Source organism: Furipterus horrens, unplaced genomic scaffold (assembly GCF_987537825.1).
Source record: "Furipterus horrens unplaced genomic scaffold, mFurHor1.1.pri manual_scaffold_2, whole genome shotgun sequence".
NCBI classification, from domain to species: domain Eukaryota; kingdom Metazoa; phylum Chordata; class Mammalia; order Chiroptera; family Furipteridae; genus Furipterus; species Furipterus horrens.
Genome location: NW_028327172.1, coordinates 116686094 through 116711848, shown reverse-complemented (window position 1 = coordinate 116711848; position 25755 = coordinate 116686094). Strand labels below are relative to the sequence as shown.

Genomic DNA, 25755 nt, shown 5'->3' with positions numbered 1-25755 from the left:
GATACCGGACCCTGAACAACTAATGAAAATCATACATTCTCTGAAAATCATACATTCTCCTCACAAAAACGTCCTCTGGAATGCTTTTTTCAGGGTGGGGCTAGGCACAGCGATCTCAAACGAATCCTTCCTCCAACTGCCGGTATCCCAACGGCCCTACCTCCGGCGTCTGCGCAGGCGTAGGAGGCAGCAGCCCACCGAGAGCCCAAGAAGGGCGGGGCGGGGCGGGGCGGGGCGGGGCGGGGCGGGGCGTGACGCCCGCGGCGGGCTCCCAGTTTCGGCTGTACCTCCCCGGAAATCCTGTGTCACTGAGTGTCCGAGAGATACGGAGTGCTTCCTGGAGCGCAGGGGAGGTCACAAGTCATGTGACGGCGGTTTTCCGAGGAACCGGTGTTTGAAGCTGTCCCTGAAAGTGATAGCAGACAGCTACGTACCCTGCTGTACGGAGAACCAGGCCGCCCAGAAAGCCGGGTAACTGGAGCCACTTCGCTGTGTGTTCAGGCTTGGTCCTGCGGGTGGCGCGGGCGTTGAGCTGGGAGAAGAGTGGACGCCGCTGCCCTTTTCGTTTGGGCTTAGAGCCTGGGGGCTGGGATGTGCAGTGGGCTAAGGCAACCGGCTACCCTCGGTAGCTGGGAACTCGGACGCCCTTTGGTGTCCGCGAGTCCTAGAGGCCCAGATTCTTGCCTGACCCTCACGAGGGCTCACCTCGCTTATTAGGGTGGGGGTGGGAAGGGCGAGCAAGCCTTGACGGGAGCATCACCGAGTTTCTTTTCCAGGCGTGGCTCTTGAACCTGCGGGAGAAGGGTTCATCATGGCCGATGTGAGTTAACACCCCCGCACAAGAATAAGGAGAGGGTGGAGAGTTTGGAGACTACTGGGCGGGGAGAGATTGCGCTTCCGGAGTAGAAATTTGTTTTGGTTTGCCCCTCCCTCATTAATTATTTTCTCTAGGTTGTAGAGTGAGAGACTAGAGTGAATGGATTTGCTAGGGTCCCGTGAGGTGCCTTGGAATGGGAATGGAGGGCACCAAGGTGCTGTTCCCACCCCCTAGATCCTGAGGGCATAAGGGAGGCTCTGAATATTTACTATTTTGAATTTCTAAAAAGTGGTTTGCTGCGTGGAATCCTTTTCTTCAGCAAGTGGTCATGGTTGTCTTTCTAGGTTTCTTGTAGCAATTTTAGTTAATTTCCAACTGGTATCTCTAGTGCATCAATAAAAGTCAAATGCTGTATTTAGGCAACTTAATTGTGCTAGTTACTAGAAACAGCAGGAAATTAATACTCATACTAATGTTTGTATTTTGTATCCTGTTACTTGGCTTATGTAATTGCTGGGTGTTCTAAATGTTTAACACTTATTCATTTATTACAACTTTTAGAAGGTAGGTACTATCATCCCTATGTAATAAATGAGGATGATGAGGCACAAAAAGATCAAGTAACCTGCCGGAGGTTACACAGCTAGTACTTGTGGGGTCAGGATACCAACCCAGGCACTTTGGTCCCAGAGCCCGTGCTCTTGATCATTACACTAAATAGTCATTCAGCATTAATATGAACATGCTTTGTTTTCAGTTGTAAGATTATTTATTTCAACATTAAGCAATGTTTATCACTCCATTTTTGGGTGTCTTCAATTATATTTTTGAAACCTTATTAGTCAGGCATAATCAAATCACTAAATACAGGATCTGTTGAGCATCTGCCTTGCAAAGGTTTCTGTAATAGGGCTGTAGGTGAAATAACAATGATTAAGGTATAATTCATCTTCAGGGCTTTACAGTTTTAAAAAAATAGTATACAAAAGATCATAGATTTGTGTGAAAACTCAGGAGAGAAGGATTATCTCTGGTTTGTGTCTATCAGGAAAGCTTGATTAGAGGATTTGGTGGTTGATATTAGCTCTAAATGATGAGGAGCAATTTTTTAAGAAGTACTAGAGGGAGAATATTATTAATAGAATGAAGAGCCTAAGCCGAGTTACAGAGATAGGAAAGGGAGAGGTGTGTATGGAAGAGTTGTGAATAGTCCGGTTTAGTGGGGGCTAAGAATATGTACGAGGGGGTGATAGGAAGCAGGGCTGTAAACCTAGTGTTAGGCCATATTGTGGAGTCTCAAATGTCTAAAGAATTTATACATAATTCAATAAATAGTTGAGAGCCATTCAAACATCGGTTCTCAACCTTGGCTGCACAGGGAATCATCTAGGGAGCACCTCCAACCAAGGCATCAGGGGTGTGTGTGTGTGTTAATGATCCTCAGATGTTATCCATAGCCAAAATTGAGAATCACTGCAGTTACGGCTTTACAGGGGAAGATATGACACTTCGCACTGTGTAGGGCTGAGTGGGATAGAAACATGAGATCAGCATACCAAGTGGGACATTGGTACAAGTCATAAATAATAAAATGAAAATAAACCAATGTCAGTTGAGAAGGAGAAGAGATCAGTTTAAAAACATTTGATTCACAAGTGATTTAAGAGTCACAAATTTGAGGTTAGGGTTAAATATTACTCTTAGTTTCAAACCTGAATAATGGGGGTAGTGGTGCCATTAGTAGGAACAAATTTATTGAAGATATTTGGATTTTATAGGAACCATGATGAGTTGAGGGTTTTTTGTGTATGTTTAAAATGAGAGCAAATGTAAACTGGTGATTGGTAGTAATGTGAAATAAAATAAACATTCAGGTTTGGAGAATTGTGGGGTTTAGATAAAGGTTCAAAACAACAGATACCTGATTTATCTATGCAGAGCTCATACTTACTATCTGAATGTCAATGAAATTCCCCAAATGAGAGTTTAATTAGACAAAATAAAATAGTCTTCTATTTCTTTTGTCCTAATTATGTTCATGCTAAACACTTGACATACATTATTATATATTTAGTCATGTGAAGAAATTGAACTTTAGAGAAGTAAATCAATTTACATCAACTTAACATGATGTAACAAAGTTTATGTAGAGACGTGGAAAGATGTTTATAATATATTCTCAGTTGAACACACCAGTAGCAACAGGATATGAAATAATATGAAAAGTATGATTTAATTTTACAGCTAATATATATTTGTGTTTCCCATTTCCAGATATGCTAATCACTTTACATACATTTTCTCAATAAACTTTTAAAACTGTCTTATGACATAGGTTCTGCTGTTGTCCCTATTCAACAAGTAATGAAACTGAGGTTTAGAGAAAAGGGTTAACTTGCTTCAAGTCACACAACTAATGTGTCCAAATCAGAAAGAGAAAGAAAACAAGCCAGAAAGGTTATGAATGATGACTTAAGGAACCTGGAACGTGAATAGGACAGGATCTAGAGAATCAGTACAAGGCATGTTATTATATGATTTTTTTTACTCTCCTCTTTCAGGACCTAAAGCGGTTCCTGTATAAAAAGTTACCAAGGTAAAAAAATTACTAATTTGTCATTAAATCAATGTTCTGTCTGCATCTGTTATTTTTATGTAGTATTTTGTTTCTTATTATTTTAGACTAATATTGTGTGTATATTAGGCTATTGTTTTGCACTTTAAGTACCTAACATAGACCTAGGTAGCATAAAGGATGCCTTTTGAATTTGCGGATAAATAGCATGGGGCCTAGAAAAGTTAAAAGACTTACCTAAAGTTAAATAGCTTGTGAATACTGAGGGCTAAAACTCATTACTTGCCACGTTAGAGTTCTTCCAAGTATACTATCATATCAGTTTACTGGGTTATACTTTGAAGTAGTTAGTAATTTGAAGGGGAAAAAAACTAAAAACTTGTCTTTACTTTTAATATTGTTTTTAAGACCTAATTGTCAAGTCTACACAAGGCTTTCTGTTGCTTGCACACAGTCCATTTGATGTACCATTTTATAAATTAGGCTCTTGTGTTGAGGACAGCAAATTTCATTTTAGAAATTTTATTGATTGAAATGACTTAGTAACTTTAATTGAATTAAAAATCATATTTAGTTTAATGTAAAATAATACCTTAGAGCTAAAGGCTTGAGAGAGAAGAATGTAACTTGAGACATTGTAAGGGGCAAGGAAACTAATGACTCCCAAACCAGTAGAGAATAATTAGTAGCAAAGGGCAAATGTAATTAAAGCGTCTCTGAGCCAGAGTTAACAGTATTAGCATATTTACAAATCAGAAAAGGAGTACTCTGCAGCTCAGCACAGATGATTCTGAGGACAAAGGATATCTGAAATCAAAGGGGAGGAGATAGTCATCAACAAACTGGAAAATGGGAAAATGTGCTAGACAGCCCAGCAAACACGATAGGGAAATTTCAAAGAAGAGCTGGAGACAGACCTGTAACCAGATCACCCTCATTTAATTTAGTTAATCGTATTAGATTGTCAGTCCAGAGTATCCAACATGGAAAAACGGAGAAGGAGCACTGATTTGGCTTTTAGGCTGAGCCCAGAGCTGTAGATCTGTGAATAAACAACTGCTTCAGTTACTGCTCAAGTCCTGTGTCCTGGTGTTTTATTGTGAGCATTTCTCACAACATCCATTCTCATTGTCCAGAATAACTGAATAACCCTTGAGATAATATAGCAGAATGTTATTTTTTTAATTAAAAGAAATTTTTTTTTAATTTTCTATCCAACTCTGTTTGAAGTTAAGAAGGCTTTAGATGTCAGTTTATTTCTCTAGGTGGGGGACGAAAACCTCTTGATTGGATTTTTTTTCTTGAATTGTTTGGTGTGACTTGCCTGTTTTCTGGTACATTTACTCTGATTACAGACCACTAAAAACTAATGATATCTTTTGGTTTTGATTTATCTATATTTTCATTACATATTCAGGAAGAAAACACTATTGAGGTGTTAAATAATTGTTTAATTGTTACCATTGATGTTATGTTATTGCAATACTTAAAAATTAAGTTTTACTCTTTTCCTCTTAGTACTGGCTGCTGATTGTGTTCTCAGCCTCATTAGCAGTTCAGGCAGTTCTGGTTTTGCACAGTATAAACATCAAGAATTAGAGTATATTTATTTATTTGTAAAAAACTTATGAAAGCAATATCCTTAAAATAAGGAATAGGCAGCTTTTCAGTGCCATGGCAGATTGGCATACTCCTGGGTTTGGATCAACTTCCAAAATTTTGTCATTTGTGCTTTCAGTGATGTGAAATACCTCTTTTGAGAGTACTTCAATGTGAAGTGTTCTTGCCAGTGTCACTTCCTCTAGGACTTCTTTATCCTTTTTGTCACAACCACTTTCTCATTTTTGTCAGTAAGTCCACCTTTGCTAAGTTTCTCTGACTGCACATTTCATGCAGAACAATGATAATGTCAGCATTCTCTCAGCCAGCTATTTCTTTTTTTTAACTCTACTTACTCTTCATTCACATTTCACTTCCAGCATCATCACTTTTCATTTTTTTGCTTTATTTCATCTTTATTGGCTTTATTTCAGTTACTTATAATATCATTGGACGAGCTGAAAGTACATGCCTTGCTCCTGCATAAACTGTAACAGATGCTCAGTGGCCAATCGCCAATGCACTTTGAAAAAAGCAATGTGACTGGTTATTGATTAGAAGTGTATCTGTAATTTACAGTTATTTATATAGTGATTTGTGAACTAAAGAGTTAGCAAAGTTTGTACTTTATGCAGTTGTTCAGTTACCATACTTTCTGACATTTGACCCATGCTGTTGAGGGAGAATGATGTTATTTAACTAACCTGATAATTAAAATGTTTCCAAATTGGAACTTTACAAAACTGAGGGCTTTCTGTATTTATTTGCATTGTCTTCTTAGACTTAGCATATCAAAAGAATGCTAAAATTGGTGATCATGGTTGGGGCAGGGACAGTATGACACTTGATGACAAAATACAGAAACGGAAGCATAGTAGATATTTCTAAAAACATGATAATTGTTATTTAATGGAAAGAAAAGGGAGTACCATGTAATGTTTGTTTTTTTTTTTTTCATGATGACTGAGGCCAGTTTGATTCATATTCATGATCATTTCTTCTTGAAAGGAGGCATATTGCATCCAAGAGCCAAAAGAATGAAAAACTAATAATATTGAACACTTACATATAAAGTATTAGAATACACACTTTGATTTGTTGCTAGATGTATGTAAAAGTTAAGGGGTTGGACACAGGCAGCCTGGCTTCAGAGCTGTGGGTCCCTTCTTTTAAATGTACTGCTCTACCCTTCAACCAAGTCAGATGGCTACAGATATTAATGGAATGTGGTTTTGTTCTTTTTTTTTTTATTCTCTGTTAAATACAGTTCTTGGATTTATATTTTAAAATCTAGTTGTGACCCAAGCAATCTCAGGCTTAAATAATCACAACATTGTATTTTAAAATAACCAGATGTGTTGTCATTATATGAGTGAAATGAAGTATTATGCCTTTTATTACTCATGTAATATTTGCTTTTTTTGGAATAAAAATGTTTTAGTAAGTGTAAGGTTTAGATTTCTGCAGAATATTTCATAAAATTTAATTTATTCTAAAAGTATAGTGTACCTATCAGTGCATCATAGTGATTTTCAATTATTAGTAAAAATCTATTCATGATATTCCTTGGTGACTGTGTGTGTAATTGGAAATGCCTTTTATATTTGTGGCCTGGTTTCTTTAAGTGGTTACTCTTAAGTATGTAATTTTTCTACTTTGTTGGACATTTTTCTATGTGAATTTGAAATCTGTTAAAAAAACGTCTTTTTATTTCTACCTCCTCTTTTGATGCAGTAGTTGGCATTTAATTTATGTGAAAAGAAAAAGGAAGCTACCTATGGTGACACAGATTTTTTTAAAACATTTTTCTAGCACTCTTTTACCTGTTTTTTAATTTGCTTATTTTTTAAGTTGGCAGTACATTCATAAAGTTCAATATTCAAAAATTAATTGAAGGAAATAGAGTGAGAAGTTTCTCATCCTGCCCTTCAGTCACAGAGTTCCCCTGTCACAGGCACCCACTGTTACCTACAGGCAAATACGTATGTTAACACATATTTACACGTATACACAGAGGTCTCAGTTTAGACTGCTATAATAAAGTACCATAGATGGGATATTTCTTACAAATGACTGAAATTTATTTCTCCTACTTCTGGAGGCTAGAGGTCTGAGATCAGGGTACCAGCATGGGTGAGTTCAGGTGAAGGCCCTCTTCTGGGCTGCAGATTTCAGACCTCTCATATTCTCACAAAGGGAAGGAGGCAGTTAGCTTTCTAGCCTCTTATTAAGGACACTAAGTACATTCATGAGGGCTCCACCCTTGTGGCCTAATCACCTCTCAAATCCCCCCTCACACCCCCACAGTACCATCACATTGGGATTAGGGTTTTAATATATGAATTTTGGAGGTGACACATTTAGCCTATTGCAAAACACACACGTATGCCTAGGTGTTATTATGTAAGTTGCTTCTTGTTCACAGTATTTAAAAACGTGTCTTTTCACATAACATCTATAACTTTGAGATCAGTTCTGCTAGTACATAAAGAACTGCTTCTTTGTGTTCTATGTTTGCAGAGTATTCCATTGCATATGTGTCATAACTTATTTAACTTGTTCTTCTTGATGGATAGTTAGGTGTCCAATCTTTTTCTACTGAAATATTTTAAGAGATAATGCTGTTGATAACTACACAAAGCAATGTGTGGTTGTCCTAGTATCTGCAGGATATATTTTTATAGAACCTATTTTTTAACTTAGAAGAGTATATTTGCTTTATGTATTAACTGTCTAGGGCATGTTTTAATCCATTACTAACTTTAGAATTGAATGATAATAGAAAATTCTAGTAAATATTTATACACATTCTTTCATCATTCTTATTTTTAATGTAAGGCAGATTTATGGCTCTGAAACATTTTTGGCAATGAGATTTTTTAAAATATAATTTCAGTATCCTAATATAAATATTCATTCCTAAATTAAAATATTGAGGTTAACACAATAAGGAATGGATAAATCTGGGTTATATAGTAGGAACACTGAGCATATTTCTGAATTGCAAACTCCATGTGTTACCAAGATAGTTATTATAATTTTTAACACTATACTTTTGTGCTCCTAGAAATCTCACTAATAATTCAATACTTAAACTGCAGTGATAAATTATGCCATTATCAGGGAGCACAGGTGATAGCCTGGTAATAATAATTAATATTTTTTAATGTAAGCTATGTAGCAACCTGTACGTGTATTATTTTATTAAATTTCACAATAGCCGAAAAGTACACTTATCTTCATTTTCAGATTATTAACTGATGTTTAGAGAGATTTTATAACTGGCCCATGGTAGCATAAATAGTAAGCAAGAGAGCCTGGGTGGAACCCAGGTCTTTAACTTCAGAAGTATAGTCTTGACTGTTCTGCTTAGTGCTCCTTATATAGGCATGGCTGAAAGGATTGCTGCATGACCTTCATTCTTCCCATCAGTTCCTTCAGCTTAGAGATCTTTTTGCCTTTCTCTTAATCAGTGCCATAACATCTAAGCTGAGCTATCACTTCCTCAGGGAAACCTTCCCTGACCCACTTGTCTAAATCAACACCCCTGCCTTTGTTATAGATTGTAAGTTTTGTGAAGGCAGTGTGTTTGTTTTTGCTTAATGTGGTATTATAAATATTCAGTGCCATAAATAGTGGGCACTTGTTATTAGAATGAATGAAAAGAAAAAGTCTTTGTCATTGTTACCATTGCTGATAACCTGTTATAGTTTTGTAAACCATAGAATAATTAGCAATTTTAATGGATAATCAGCTACATTTTAGATCTTTTTCAATAAACTACATAAAATCGTGAAGATTATAAACATATCATTGGTACACATTCATTCAATTTCTGGAAAAGTTTTACCAAACATTAGAGCTTATGCTATTCGTAATTTTGTTTCCATGTTTTTTTTTTTTTTCAGAAATATATATGAAAATTACTAATATGACTTTGATGTACATATTTTCAGGAAGTGAAATGTTTTACAATATTTTAACATTTTTTCCTCTCTAGTGTTGAAGGGCTTCATGCTATCGTTGTGTCAGACAGAGATGGAGTGCCTGTTATTAAAGGTAAAACTGAGCACTTAACATGCCAGCATCATGTTTGCTTTACAGTAAAAATGTACCTATATCTGAGTAGTGCAGAAACAAACATTTGAAACCCATTTTAATAAATTTAGGAGGTGGTCTTAATTTGGAGAAATGTTTGCTTTTGTTTGTTGAAGGCCATGTTGAAACTTTCAACTTATTACATGTTAAATGTATTCTATTATCATTCAGAGCATAGATTTATCACGGGCCCAGTTTCCCATTAAAGACATTTTATGGTATAATATAAACCATTAATAAATTTAAGTGATAAGGCTGGACATATATGCAGCTAGATATATTATGCATAGACTACCCCCCATGTATATATTTTTCAGTAGTTCAATAGGTTTAGGATTAATGTTCATACATTTAAAACAACATATTTTGGTTGTTTTTGTTTAATCTTTCTTGATTTTACTTTACTGGAAATAAGATTTTTAAAAACTTTTAACAATTACCTTAGTTAACCAGAATCGAACAAGAATTTTTCACCTAAAGAAGAGCTTGTTAACTGAAAAGTGTTTTTACCTGATTTTTTTTTTTTTTTTTAGTGTGTTTGATGTCACAGTCAATACATATTAAGACCATTTTTACTCCTTCTGTCTGATGTCATCAAAATGGATGTGTATAGTTATACTGGGACACTGTAATAGCTTTACTAAAGAAAGAGTATATAGTGTTCTATACGTTTTGTTGCCAATTTATCTTCCACCTGGGCTTATCATATATGTCAGGTAATTTTAAACTTCAGAGTTGAAAGGACATTTAGAAATCAATTTTGGGTTTTTGTGTGTGTGTGTGTGTTTTCTGTTTTATAAGTGAAGATGGTAAGGTGCAAAGAGTACATTGTCATTCTAAAATTGCAATGTGAGTCAGTGGCAGAAATAATATTAGAACCCGTCATCTGCTGATGAGTGGTCCAGTGTGCTTTTTCATCCACCATAAAACAGGTGGTTGTGGCAAGTCAATTTGACTTTTCTGAGTTCTGTAATGAAGGCTTTCAACAAATAATCTCAGAGATTTTCCAGCTCTAATGATCTGAGAATTTTTTTGTGAAAGCCTTAAATTTGCACAGCTAACTCCATGACTTTAGTGAGTGAAGAAAAATGGATGGTCAGCTGCAGAATTATTAACATCTATAAGCAATACATAGCTGTGGGTTTTATGAGAGCAAAGTTTTATGAAGCTCTTTTTACTCTAGGTTGGCCATCAGTTAATTTATTAAATGTACTGATTATTCTGTGTTTTAAGGTAGGTCGATATTAAGGAAATCAAACATTTAGTATCATTTTTTAAAAATTAAAAAAAATATTGTGAGAATCATCATTTCTTCCCTTAGTTATCATTACTCAACTGCTGAGCAGTTTTTCACACCTAAATTGATGAGACACAGTCAGCGATATGATTTTAAATATTGGAGGCAGAACCCTATGCTTGATATTTTTACAGATACATGTTTTAAAAAGTGCTGTAAATCTTATTTCTACTTGTCCACTGCACAATTTTTACTTAACTCATTTCTATTCCCAGTGGCCAATGATAATGCTCCAGAGCATGCTTTGAGACCTGGTTTCTTATCTACTTTTGCCCTTGCAACAGACCAAGGGAGCAAACTTGGACTTTCAAAAAATAAAAGTATCATCTGTTATTATAATACCTACCAGGTACGTTCATAACTTTCAAATGGTTTGCTGATTTCAGCTATTACTGTTATGTTTTCTATATAAAATAGCTTGTGTTGTCATTCTAAATTTCAGTTTTGAAGGGGTGGAATTTTAAAATCTTAACTTTCATATTGGTTATGTTAAACTATAGTGATTTTCTTCACATTTTACACCAGGAATTGATTACTATGGGAGGGTAGTAGAAAGGATTTTAATAATAAAGTACATGTTACCCTGAAAAGGGTAAGTCAGGCCACTATTACCTCCAGTAGATGGTGCCCTTAGCATAACAATTGCGGTATCTCAAGTGATGTTTTTCTTGTTGTGACAGAAAAACATTTGTCTTGAAAGTCAAATGATAAGTTATTTAAATTTGTTATTTCAGCTAATTCTTTCATTTGGTTTAGAATATATAAATATATATACATACATTTGTATATATATAAATAAAATAGGTATCCAGCTGCATTTTCTTTAGAATAAATTAATCACTTGTGTTTTAGAGCAATGCTTACCGAAGTATGACTTAGGTACTACTGATGATACACAAGTAATATCTTTAATTTTAAAGGTTGTATATTTTAATGTGTATTGGGAAAAATGTAACCAGCCATCTGACCTTTAACTTTACTGATAAGTGGTACATAGGAGGCAGAAAAATCAGGAAAATACAACTACTTGAATGGCTGAGAAATACTTCCTTTAGCCATTTAATTATTAAATTTTTATTGCAGTCTTACTATGTAATTGACACTGCTGATCTTTAGAGATTAAAAGATGAAGACACAGTCCCACCTTAAAAACTTTCTAGGCTAAATAGTATTGTGTCTAAGAAATAATCAGTAACTGTTTTATGAAAATAATATATGTTCAGCTCTTTCATATTTCATGATGTGATGCCACGTTGTTGGGCTGGTATCTTACACATTGACCATTTAAAGGTTTTTTGAAAAATTAAAATAGTTTATTGAATTATACTGCCTTTTCACAATACAACATATCATTTAGATTTTATTTTCTTTTTAGGTGGTTCAATTTAATCGTTTACCTTTGGTGGTGAGTTTCATAGCCAGCAGCAATGCCAATACAGGTGTGTTTTTATTATGTTAAATAGAGCTTTTAATTCTTTATAGTACCACATCTGAGCAGTCTAATATAATAGGAGTAGTAGTTTTAGGATAAAAATTAAAAAGATGAATTTGTGGGCCAGGTCCACAGTCTAGTTCTTGTTCTGCAGAAAAGTAACTTCTCTGTTTTCCGTACCTGTATAATGGAGCTAATATCTGCTTTCACCATCTTACGGGGTTATTTTGTAGATCAGATGAGACAGTGTGTGAAGTAAGTTATCCTTTCAGATAGAAAATTAAATATTATTTTTACCTTTTGAATGCTGCATTTTGTGCACATTAAAACAGCTTAAGAAAAACAAAAGGAGAGTAGAGAACCAAACGAAACACATAAAATGGTCAAGGATGAGTTAAATTCCATATAGCCCAATCTATGAGAATTTTTTTAATCTTGAACAATATTGAGCAAGATGAATGTGAATAAGATAAATATAATCACATTCTTCTCGAGGGTCGAAGAATTGAGAACAAGCACTAGGAAGCTGTAGTTCCTATAGAGGATAGTAATATCTCGTTATATCCAGTAGCTTTCAGTGGGTATTTATGTGTAAAGTACGAATATTCAATTGAATTGTATTTTTTTTTACTCCCATTGGATAAACTAGGAATTTTTTTTGAGGCCTCTTTCAGATTTGACTGCTATTTAGAACTGTTACACATTCATTTTCTGTTGTTTTTCTTTCCAAGCTATTTGAGAAAGTTCTTTTTCTATCTGTGTTGCTGAAGCCAGTCCTTAGATTTCTGATCTTTAAAATAAAGGGTTTTGATTTGATGATCTAATAGATCTTTTCCATTGCTAAATCTTTTGAAGCTGTAAAATATATATGTAAAAACACTTGGTAAATTATACAGAGGTGGCGAGAAGTAGGTTTACAGTTATAATATGAATGAATAATACAATAATAAATAAATAATACAAGAATAAAGTGTGTTTTGCATACATACAACTGTAAACCTACTTTTGCCTACCTCTATATAGGCTAGTAGTGGTATCTGTATTTTAAGAGTACTAAACCTCAGTTGTGATAAATCACCATCATATACTATCATTGGTGGTTATAAATTATGATAATTACAGAATTATATTTTCCTGCTTAGAACATTTCCTTGAGAATCCCAATACTTTTAATATTCTTTGAGACAGAGGAAGATCCTTACTTATTTGAACATAAAACAAGCAGAGTCTAAAATATATAGACTTTCATTCTGGTAAACTAACAAGAAGCTAGATCTACTAATTTCTAGACTAGGTTGTCTTCCAGATTCATCATTAAACTTCCTTTTAAACATGGAATTACATGTAACTTCGTAATATAAGTTTTTTTGGTCATTTAGAATACTTTGTTTTAGTTACAGAGAATAAATGATGTGTTATTTACTTTTTAGTAACTAAATTACAACAGAAGGGAATTTACATCAAAAACTTTTCAGGAACATTTTTTTCTAATATTCTAATTTTCTTAATCTCTATGTTTTAGGACTAATTGTCAGCCTGGAAAAGGAACTGGCTCCATTATTTGAAGAATTGAGACAAGTTGTAGAAGTTTCTTAATCTGACAATGGTTTTGATGTCTACCTTATCTTCAGTATAACAAACACAATATCAATCTAGGAATCTTGAGACCACAACAATATTTGTATCCATGTACTCAAGAAAGGGCCCCTTTTCTACCTTACACTAAAGAAAGACTCTACAGATAAAATTTATGGACAGATTAATTGCTATCTTTTCTTGTATAGGTCTTATTTACTGAGATCTGGAGATATCACAGAAAGGGTTCAGTCTATCACAGCTCCCATGGAGTTAGTCCAGTCACCAAATCTGCATGAGATTCTGTTCAGTGTGTCAGAATCAAAATGTTACTTTGATCCACTTGAACCATGCAGTGCTCCCTCTTGTACATTCTGTCAGGGCTGCAGAATGAAATAGATCCTTTTTATTGTGAATAATAATGAGGCCATATTGTTTTCCTGTTGTTTTATTTCTTTGCATTGAGTGTGGGGAAGATAAAGTGGCTTAGTAAAAGTAATAAAATCAGTACAATCACTAACTTCTATATGTATTATTTTGCAGTATAGATGTATATTACTAATTGATTTGATTCTCAGAGGGTGCTGCTGTTTAATGTAAAGGATAGCTGATGTTTTTTCCCCTACTCTGCTTTCTATAACCAATCAGTGTTTTAATGTTTGTGCATTCTTTATAAAATTTAGATGTGATTCATTATTGAACTGTTTCCAATGTTGATAAGTATGTAAACATGATACTACAGCCATTTTTTTCAATATATGAGTATAAATAAAATAGTATTTTTAAAAGTATAGTTTGAGCATTATATATATATATTTTCCCCCCCCAGACTTCTTTCAAAAGTTTAAAGAATATAATTACTAAATTCACTCTTTTCAGCTATATAAATAAGTAGTGAGTGTTTCTTGTGGATATTGCTTTGGAGGTGATGTTACCTAGCATAAAATGTCAGTTGGAAATAAATATCCGTGAGCCTAATTTAATCTCTATGAAACTGGTGTCATACTTCTAGAATGTGCCCTTTATATTCAGGAATGCAGTGCCTCATTCAAGGTTGTTAATTTTCTCCTAGGTTCTTTAACAATCAGAGTTTGTCCTGTTACATACAGTTCAGTAGTATGCATTGAGCACCTGTGTGCTATTCACCAGAACTACCACATTGTGGAATTCCAAGGAGCACAATTCACATCATATCCCATGTTCCAGGGGTGCATTTTCCATGGAATGTGTGTGAATGTGGTCCCTGGAACCCTATAGAGCGAGGTAGCGGGCCAGGCACTGCGCCTGCTTCTTGTCCTCACTCCCTCTCTCCCTTTCATCCTATACAAATGGGAGACTAAATTGTGGTGCCTGCCTTTAAAGAATTTAAAGCTCAATAAATGAAACAGGTATATGAAATACTGTGATAAAGGATGCTATAGAGACAGAACAGGGGCATTTATTTATTTATTTATTTAAAATTAGGTTTTGCTTTATTTTGAGAGAGAATAAGAGGCACTTAAATTGGGCAAAAACAACAGCCTTTACAAGGAAGTAGGCGGAAGAGATAAATTTTACTTGCAGGGAATTGTTACAACTCAATGAAACATTAGGTCAGGGTTCTCATTATCTGGATTATTATTTAGTGTCCTGAAAATTTTTGCCAGTGCATTGCTTCATAGAACAATGCCTTTTATAAGTGAATTGACCAAAATTTTGCAGGTAAAAATTACGTATCTAAAAATCCCAAGAAAGAAAACTGTAATAAATGGAGATACTTAACCTTTGCGTGGCAGACACTGCCACTATTAAAATTATTCTTCGAAGGGATATAATAAATTCTATAGTTCATCTGGAAAGATAAGGTGAAAATCTCTTGGTTTTGAAAAGGCGTCCTCTAACACTAAACCTAACCTTAGACACAGATCTAGCCCTAAACCTGTCTCTAAACCTAAGCCTTGCCCCTAACCTTAAAACTAACTTTATCCCTAGCCTTAACCCTGTGCCAAAAAAGACAAGAAATGAAGTTTTGAATAGGTAGTTTAAAACTAAATTAAGTACACAGCTAGACAGATGAATAGAACAGACTAACCCAAGAACAGACTTCAATACATATATATGAGGACTTAAAAATTACATGAATTAATGGGGAAAGGATTACATATTCAGTAAGTAGTAGAGTAGGCTTTTTCTTTTTTTTACTCTACTGATGTAAGTGAAAATCGTTATTCCCCTTTATGAAGAACAATTGGGCATTTTCTATCAAACTTTCTAATACTAGGCTTCTCCAGGGAAACAGCACCCACAGACACAAAATATTTTATTTGGGTACCTCAGGGCCAGTCAACTTGACACAAAATTAACCATTACACCCAGCAATTCCACTTGTAGATATTTATTCTACTGATGCATATGGACATGTGCAAAATTATGTATTTTCAGATCTATTCATTTCAGTTTGGTAACACCAAAAAATTGGAAACTTACATACCTATCATAGATAGGGTGACCATATGTTCTGGTTTCTTTCAACAGTACTAGTTTATACTTGCAGCTTTCAACTCTCAAGTGTCCCATTTCACATAAGAAACTATATGGCCACCCTAATCATAGAGGATTGGTTAAATAAATTGCTACATTTGTCCAATAGAAAAAAGTGAATGATGAAGACTATCGGTACAGTTACTGAACAGCAAGAGGGGTCCTGCTTCCTCCTTTATTCTCCCCACCCTACTTCCAAGAACACTGTGGCCTGTTTTATATTCCTTGCTTCCTGGGCATTGTAAACTAAGTGCTATATATCCACCAGGGCAGAGGGATTCATTCCCAATGCTCTGTCTGAATGCTGGAGTTTCTGATATCTGGCACTTTGCCCAAGAAAAAGTCATGTTTATCATCAGCACATTCTCTGGTGCCTGTGGATCAGAATCACTGTGCATCCTATAGGCCTAATAGATCCTTTCTAAAAATTCAGAAGGATCCTAATTTGGCTTTTCCTGAAGGGCTTGTTTAATATTCAAACTCTCCTTGGGCACCCCCCTTCTTAACCCTTTGAGTGCCAACGTTGCTGTGAGCCACAGACAGATTTTCCCGTAAGTGCCAGCATCACTTCCAGCGACTCTTTTCAATGGCTATAAATGTAAATAACTGGAATAATTCGTATTTTATATTTTGGTTTTTTTTTTTTTTGTACCTCAGGGTCTATATTGATATAATTTTTTCTCATGTTAATCCAAATTTCAAATTACACATGGCACTCAAAGGGTTAAGCCCTTCCAGCATATACTTCCTATATTACAGTATTCCAGGAAGATTAGGCCACTATCATTTGGGTTCCGGTTAGGCTTTGTCAAGAGAACTGCCCCAGCTGGGTTGGGGGCTCCCAGCAAGATTCTCTGGTGGAGAGGTTGAGCATCTTCATTAGCCCTGTCTATAACCAGCCATCTCTCATCTGCAGTTAACAAGGTATTTTGGAGAGCCGGTACATCTGCCCAGTTTGGACAAAAATGGGAGGCAATAAGATCTATCATTCTCTGAGCTCGATCATCCCTATATGAAGGGCTGGAATTCTTCCAAATTAGTAGGTCTGAAGTGGAGAACAGAGTAAGGGCTCAATAGTAGCCAGTAGGCTGGCCTTGTTAATTTACTCCACCTGTAGGATATTGCCTCAGAGGAATCTGGCTTGCTCCAGATAAGTATGCTTCCTGGCCCAGTTGGGTACCCTGATGGGTCTTTGAGGGGGAGACTCATCCCTCATACAGTGGTGGAGCCCTTGGGTCTGTGTTCTCCACTTAAGGGGCAGCTAGTGAACGGGGTGGTGGCAAGGAAGCTCTTCGTGCCACCAACCCTTGGTCCCCTGGAATCAGAACATTGAGGTTTATGTCCTTTTCTTCCTGTGTCTTACTATTGGGAAGAAGTTTGGAGGCCTCACTTCTCTGTATTATCAAGTGATTCTCTGTCCCTGGCAAAACCCTATTATGCAATGACATAAATGCACTGACGTAACGTTATTTCATTCCATCTGTCTTAACTGTTGGAAATACTATTTCAGCTGCATGATGGTACAATAATTTAGGGAGTCATGCACAGGCTACCTTTCCCTACAATCTGAAACATACGTGGGCCACGGTATTACAGTAATAAATCAATACCTCCTTGACAGTAAATGCTCCAGTCTGCCAAAATTCTACCCCGTGGGCTCCCTGTAGGAACCAGCAGAGAATTGCCCTTATTGGCCCAGATGTACAGGGCAAAAGCTATTAGAAAAATCCAAGAAACCTGAGAACATATAAACAAAATGGGTATCCACAACTCCAGTATTCTAAAGAGTACTCACAAGCAAATCTTCTGTTAACCAGTTTCACAAACCATAGTCCCCATGTGATGGCTTCCCTAAAGCAGTCCTCACCTGGACCTCGTTTCATGGCCTTTTCCCAGACTCATTTCCCTTTCACCAGCCAGGCACGTTTAGACAGCCAATGCCTTGAGCAGACGTGCAGAAAACTTCCCGGAGACTGAGAAGCCCCACAGTCCCACTTCTGGGGTCAACCAGCCACAGGCTGCTAGGGTCCCACCAGAGTTGCCATTGCTGTTACCGTACAGCAAGTGGGGTCCTGCTGCTTGCCATCACCCTCTAGGCAAATTCTGGAGGCAAAGGAAAAAAGTCTTTATTCAAAAGCTTCACAATTATGGAATAACAGCTTTCCATGTGCATTAGTCACTTAAGCCTATCAATTAAGCCTAAACTCTTTAACTCCAGAGTTCCCCTATTGTTCCTCCTCAATAGTTTTTAATTAACTTATTTCTGCAGCGTTAGTTTACAAACTAAAATAACATAAGATACAAAAGCTACACAAATTTGGAAGAGTGGCCTCGGAGTTCGTCCTCTCTAGAACACGAAAAGAAGAATAACCCTGCCACTCTTCCAGGCCAGCCCAACCCTAGGCTGCACCCTGAGTTCCTTCCCATCCAAAATACTGTCTTCAGGATGATGGGAAACATGATAAGACCAATGAATTCCATGAGCAATATGTGAAATATATTTATTGTCTCCAAAACCCAGAGGTCGTCGGCAGCCGTCCGTCTCGAGAGACGATGGTGTAGCTTCTTAAGAGTCTATCTGCACCGCCGAGAATGGCTGTGCAGTCCGACTCGGGAGTGACATCGTATCTGTCTCCTCCCGTGTTGAATCGACATCTTGTGATGACGCTGGAGTGTCCTCTCCAGTGAAGCTGAAGCTACAGAGCCTGGGCAGGGTGATATGGAGGGTCTGCTGTTGCCCATGCAGCAGACCCCCCCTCTCTTCGCAGCTGAAGGGTCCAAGGGAAAGACGGAGTCGATACAGCTTGGCTTCAGGTGCGCCGCAGGAGTTGCCGGTGTTGACTACAACGTCGAACTGCCTTAGGGACTCCGGCTCCGGATTTTCTGTCGGGGTTTACTCCCTTAGCCTTTCCCCTGAAGAGGTATGCCGCAAGGCAGCGGAGGTTTTTTGGAGTCAGAGTTTTCCTTCTCTGATGTGCCCAGTAGGTATTATGCCTCTTTCTGGGTTGTGGGAGAAGCCAGATGCATCAAGTTAACCTTTACCTTACAAAAGATATCTAAACCTGTCCCACACCACTGGACCCCTAGAATTTCAGTGAGGTAGAAGGCCCTTAATTTTTTGCTGGAGTTATTTGCCACCCTCAGGCACACAGATGACTTGCAAATAAGTCTAGAGTAGTTGCTCCTTCTTGCTCCCTATGTCTAATCAGTATATCATCAATGCAGTGGGCCAGTGTGAGAATGTACTGTGTAAGGGACAGGGGGTCAAGGTCTGTGTGGACTAAATTACAATGTAGGACTGGATAACTGATCTACCTCTGAGGTAGGTGAGGGAAAGGTATATTGCTGGCCTTGCCAGATAACTTGCTTTTGTCTCCTTACTAGTAAGTATAAAGATAAAAATAAGACCATTTGCCAGATCAATAGCTATATACCAGGTATCAGGGGACATGTTAATTTGTTCAAGCAATGGAATCACATCTGGAACAGTAGCTGCATTGGAGTCACCCCCTAGTTAAGTCTGGGATGATCTACTGTCAATCTCCAGGAGTCATTTTTCTCTGCACAGGCCATGAGGTGGGTCGAACAAGGATGTGGTAGGAATCACCACCCTTGCAGCCTTCCCATCTGATGGGGGCACTAATCTCTGAAGTCCAACCATTGCTTTTGGTTTACTCTCTTCCTAGGTAGAGGCAGTTCCAGTGGTTTACATTTGTCCTTTCTTACCATAATAGTCCTCGTGCCACAGGTCTGAAAACCAATGTGGCTACTTTGCCAGTTACTGCGTATGTCTATACCAATATCACTTTCTGAAACTGGGGTAATGACCACAGGTTCTGGAGTTCACTGGACCACTTCTCTGGTTCCATCCCTTCTGCTTCTTTGGAAAACCCAGTCCTTCTCAAATGCCTTCCAGATATTTCTGGGAACCCCCAGAAAGCTCTTTACATGTACTACTGAAACCAGTTTTTGCAGACGCCACGTGGCACCTGCCAATTCCATCTGCTCTTTTTACTATTCTCTGGATGAGCTCTGTACACCAATCTTGGCCACTGGTGCTGCTCTGACAGATAACAGGAGTGCCTAGTGTCTGCTGAAGGCTAAGGGTACCATATCACAGCTATAAATGTGACACAATATCAGTGTCTGTCCCTTCAGAGTCTAGCCCTTAGGTTTTGCTGAGCATCTGAGTAATAGACAAGAATATGCTCAGAATCACCCTATTACAGATGTCCATAATTCATCAATAACACTCGCACATCAACCCTCTCCACCTTCAGGTGAATTCTTGCTCAGAAAGGCTCTTGGTTCCTTTTACCTGCCAGCGCATTAAATCAGTACTCCTCAAAATGCGGTCCGCAAACTGGGCTCTTCTGTCCATTAGCAGTATGTGACAAGTACAGAAATTGTGAGCTGTAAAATCTTACAGCAACTTAACATAGTGACTTTGTGACTGTAGAATCTGATAATAAAAATAGGATTGGGATAGTTGTGTTATTTTATTTTTTTAATAATTTATTTTTACTGGACTTTATAAAATTTCAGTCTGAAATTAAAAAGAAAAATAAAACCTGATCCTTCACCACAGATAATTTAAGAATCTGATCGACATGTTCTGACAGCCTGAATCCACTTTGAGCTATGTAGCCTCAAGCCTGGAATTCCACTATATACTGTACTTGCCCAGGTGAGGATCTAAGAACCCCTCGCTCATACACCACGTGGGTGGGAACAGAAGAGCTCTAGCCTACTGAGTGTTCTGATGTCCAGTGGATCTGGAATAGGGGAGCGGAGTTTCCTAAGAGGCAGTAATAGCCATCCCCACCACAGGGGTGACTCTCCTAATCCAGAGGGAACAGTGCTTCTGTGGGGGAAGAAATTCCTAAGGGGGATTCTGAGAATACAGTAGTATTCAACCATGGTCTGAAAATATTAAATGGAAAATTCCAGATGTTTTCTGAGAGAGAGAGAGAGAGAGAGAGAGAGAGACCACATTGACATGACTTTTGTTACGGTGTATCATTATAATCCTTCTATTTTATTATGTTATTGTTAATGTTACTGTGCCTAATTTATAAATTAAAGTTTATCATAGGTATGTGTGTATAGAAAAAAAAAGTATTTATAGGATTTGGTACTACCTGCAGTTTCAGGCTTCCAGTGGGGGAGCTTTGGATCGTATTCCCTGAAGATAAGGGGGAACATTGCAACTGCTAATACTTTGGCTGTGTCTCAAGAAGCACCTGTGAGCAGACATGGCCTGACACAGACACATCATTGGCTATTCTCCCACACAACCCCACTCAGATCTGCCCTTGGCACAAAACATTATCTCTCATCTTGCACTTCCAGAAATAGCTGTGGGCCTCCTCTCAGGGAGTGAAATCGTGACCACTTCTCAGGGCTGCTGATAGCAGGTCAAGCACCTAGCGTAGTACTAATGACATAGTAGATGTAAGTTAGCTTGCCTTTTTTATGTCAAACCTTCAAGAAAACGACTTTATCACCACTGCAGCACACTCTCCAGCATATAACTTTGCCTCACCTGCAGTGTTTACCTTCTATACATTATCATGTATTTATTATCTTTCCTATCTATATTCAACTAAAATCCTTGGGGACCCAGACTACTTCAACTCTGAATCCTTCATAGCTCAGTCTGATGTGGCTTCTTCATTGTTATTTATGATATTAGTAAGTTGAATTTCTTTTAAATTATAGATATTAAAAACATTTTAATAGCAAGAATTTCAAGCACAGAAAATCATGCCCTTTTTAATAAACATAACCAAAGACTATAAATAAACATGACATATTTTACAAAAGGTAAGAACAATATTGCCTACACAAAGAAACACCTTGGTTCTAAGAAAACAAAACATAAAACCGTACATCTCAGTAAGGATTCATTTGTAACTCCTTACTTTGAGAACTTAATACATTTTAACTTGACATTTGCTTTATTTCATATGATACAAACATATACAGTAAACAGCTTTGGAAATATACAAAAATTAACTGCTGAAACCTAGCTGTCTAAATTAACAGAAAAACTTATTTAACAAGGTGTTTCTTTGGACTGCAAGAGCAGTGTTGTAGCATAGCTTTGCACCATGATCTTTGTATTCTGGGGTTCCTCCTCCACTTTCTCTCCCTTCAAACTTCTATCTAAATAAGAAGTATTAATAAAGATAATAAATCGATTTATGAGCTCTGGATGACAGTATCTCATTCCCCTATTCTACTAGAAAATGCATGTAACACACACGTGATCTAGTATTGCTCGATCAACTGGCAACAGAAGTTGCTCTTGAATAAGGTGCAGGGTGCTCAGCCAACTCAGTGCCAGGTGAGTCTTTTCTTGGGCCAACACCTACTGTTTATTCTGGGAAAGAGATTGTTGTAACACTTTTCTCAAGAAGGCTCTTTCAGCCTGTTCAGAGAAATGCTGGATGAAGATAATTTAGTGCTTACATGTCCTCTATTATTGTTATACTAATAAGTATAACATTATTAAACTACATTATCTACTACTTTATTACCCTTCCTCAATTTATGTTTTCTCCTTCTTTATAACATTTTCTCCAAAATGACTAAAAGAGGTGTTTTTTTTTCCTTTAGATTATACCTTCCTTTATCATCCTACCTAATCATCCATAAGACATTTAGTTCTCACAGGTTTACCATTAGAAGGGAAGGAAGAACCCATCGGATTTCTGAACCTTTTACAAAGAAAGATAAATACTGCAAACGTTTTCCATGATAGTTTTGGAAATTGTTTTGTTTTGTTTTTGTATAAAGACAGGGGGAAAAAAAGGCAGAATAACCCTGTTCCCTCCCCAACACAATCTTGGATGTTTGCTGTCACAATATACCTTCTAAAGAGGCAGCCTAAGCCTCCAAGTATATAGCTCTTCCCTTCCTAGTTAATAGCTCAACGTGGATGTCAGAGAAGCTGACCATGACACAGAGTGGGAATCTGGGCAAATAATGTCCACAAGGTTGGGGACCACGATGAAGGAAAATACAAACCCTTTATCTTCTACTATGTGTCCTACTAGTGAGCACACTGGCTGTGGCCGGCGTGTTGGTTTCCTTCACAAGGATGACTGACTACTCAGTATTCTGAAGGAGATGGCAATATCTTGAAGGGCAGCAGTTCCCCATGAGTCAGTAAATGTGGTGTGTTCGGAAAGATCCAAATCAGCATCTGCTTTTGATTTGTTTTTAAAGAAAAATCCGCAGTCAGCTTTCAGCTGCAGCCTGCTATGGATCGCAGCATCAGAGAGCATGCCACCCTGCTCCCGGCCAGGGCATCGATTGTCAGGAAAGGTCTATTTAAAGATGAACGACCGAGATCGGATTGTGCCTTCCCTTTGGTCCAGCTGTTTTCTTATTTGAGACTGTAATAAATGTGCAAACATGTGTATGTATTATTAAGCAATTGTAAGATAACTAACTCTGGCTTCAACCAATATTAAATAAGACATGCTGATTAGTAAGGACACTATGCAACAATAAGTTAATTATCACGTGCTGATTAGTAAGGACACTATGCAACAATAAGTTAATTATCATGTACCCCTTTCCTAAGTTTTAATCTGTTTTCTTTTTTTCCATATTTTTCTCAGGAGAAAAGTATAGTAGGGTTATTGCTAAAACTTGTGCAAATTGGAAACTTTTAATTCATAGAATGCAATACTATTAAATGAGTCAAAAGAAGACATAGATCTAAATTTATCGATATGGAACACTGTTCATAATATATTATTAGCTGGAGTGAGTGAGCAGGTAAAGAACACTTAAGAATGATGAAATTTTCTTTTAAATTATTTATTGGCATAGGGAAAAGTCTGAAAGTATGTGAATTTGATGTATTTTTAACCTTAATTTTAAAATAATGATTACACGTTGCTTGCATAATTACAAAATAGGAATAATAAAAAATAGACTCATTTATCAGTAAAGATTTCATATAGCAAAAAATTTTTCCCTGAATATCAAATATATTGGAGCCATCTTAAAATGAGTGGTATATTTATTTAGATTTCAAACTGAAAAGATAACCACAGCAAAAGTCCCAGTACCTAGAAAGGAAGATTCACTGAGATTCTGTATATCAGCTAATTTCATAAAAAATTAATTAGAAAAAATTGTTTAAGTTTAAAAACATAAAGGGTTTCAAGATAATATGTCTATAGGAAATTTTAGAAAGCTTTAAGGACAAGTTCTGGGCTAACAGTTCACTGACTTACAAACATGTACGAAAAAATGTATGAAACTGATGCATTTTTATAAGCACTTCATATTCCCTCTGGGAGGTACATAGGAAGCAGACAAAGTAAATTAACTTTTGTCCTTGACCTGTAAAAAATAATGTTTACAATGGAAATTAAGCTAAGTTCCTGTGGCAAGCTTTCTTCTCTGACAATTTAAAAGGAATTTCTACCATAGAAATAGGTCAGCTTTCCTCTGTCTGACCTTCTGGTCCCATTTGTCCTCCTTCAGGCAAAACTGGGCAAGCTTGCACACTTAAAGGAAGACTGATAGATGCTCAGGTGCAGGGCAAAGGCTCTGGGGCTGAGACCCCAGTGCAGGTCCATCCTTTCTCTTTTACCCCTCTCTGCAGCCCTTCCATGTCCCAGAAGAATGAACTATTCCACAAACCCGCAAGTAGACATCCCACTGATTCTCAGCAACAGTCTGACTTTTTCAAGAAAAATATGTCTCAAGTCCTCACCATGTTATTTCTGAGTACTAGGCATCCATCCAGAAAACTTGTATAACTCACCAATTTCCAGCGTAATATCTTGATCCACTCATCAGCTTCTACTCCTGTCTTTGCACAGAGATAAAATGTCCTGAATGGAAATACTAAGCTGATAAGACAAAAGAAAGAAGGTAAGATACTCCAGGTGGTTAGCTGAATATATATTAGTAGAACACTAATTAGAGTATTCCAAGAAAACAAGAATAGACAAAGGGCCTGGGGAAGCAATCTAAGAACTGGTGTATACAGAGCTATTCCTACCAGCACTCTGCAGAAATGTTGAGGATGTTCTACATTCATATCATCATTGTGGGCCAGGTTTATATTTTCTAATTAGAATTCAAAGAAGAGAAAAACATGTCCAGGACACCCCCATATCCTTTTGTCTTAGACTGAATACAACACTTCCGTATTTAGTCAGCTGATTTGTAAAATGACTTAGCACCTGTGCTATGTTTCAAAGAACAAGCAAGACAAAAAAGAAAGAATCTGATGAAGGAGCTCATTTGGGTGAGCTTGCTTCAATGAGGAAAACGTTGCCCCCTGTGGACGTTGGCAGGGTTAGCTATGAAGGACAAGAAAAACAGGCAATGAAACTCTTTTAGCTAGTTAAGTCACTCTGCCCACGTCTGGCCATGAGTTAGTCAGTCTCTGCTGGAGGGAAGATGAACTTTCCTACTAGTACAGAAGACTTGTTCTAGGAATATGGTAGCTCATTTGATCGTCTCTTTGGCTATAGAGTCAGAATCATTTCACTAATAAAGTCAACTGTAGCTTACATCTTGCCTGTATTTCCTGTCCGTATAGTTGAGATGCAATATGCCAAAAATCTTTTTCCCTTTACTTTTTTTATTTTTTAGTAGATTTTATTTATTTACTTTTAGAGAGAAGGGAAGGGAGGGAGAAAGAGAGGGAGAGAAACAACAATGTGTAGTTGCCTCTTGGGCACCCCCAACTGGGGGCCTGGCCCACAACCCAGGCATGTGCCCTGACTGGGAATCGAACCAAGGACTGCTTGGTTCACAGGCCAGTGCTCCATCCACTGAGCCACACCAGCCAGGGCTCTTTTTCC

General features: G+C 37.2%; 2 protein-coding genes across 2 annotated transcripts in view; one reads left to right on the top strand and one right to left on the bottom strand.

The window, feature by feature from the left end:
- The first annotated feature begins 3186 nt into the window (after positions 1 to 3186).
- On the top strand, positions 3187 to 14181 carry LAMTOR3 (late endosomal/lysosomal adaptor, MAPK and MTOR activator 3). Its single transcript, XM_090266338.1, has 5 exons — positions 3187 to 3413; positions 8992 to 9050; positions 10602 to 10735; positions 11762 to 11825; positions 13341 to 14181. The coding sequence occupies exons 1-5, from the start codon at positions 3352 to 3354 to the stop codon at positions 13412 to 13414; spliced, it is 393 nt and encodes a 130-aa protein (XP_090122464.1). The 5' UTR covers positions 3187 to 3351; the 3' UTR covers positions 13415 to 14181.
- Positions 14182 to 21901: 7720 nt separating this feature from the next.
- DAPP1 (dual adaptor of phosphotyrosine and 3-phosphoinositides 1) overlaps positions 21902 to 25755 on the bottom strand; it is a 53360-nt gene continuing 49506 nt past the window's right edge. The window contains exons 8-9 of the mRNA XM_090266337.1: positions 24705 to 24792; positions 21902 to 23316 (exon numbers count right to left, since the gene is read on the bottom strand). Of these exons, the coding sequence (XP_090122463.1) occupies positions 23248 to 23316; positions 24705 to 24792 (157 nt within the window). The 3' untranslated portion in view covers positions 21902 to 23247. The remainder of the gene's footprint in view (positions 23317 to 24704; positions 24793 to 25755) is intronic.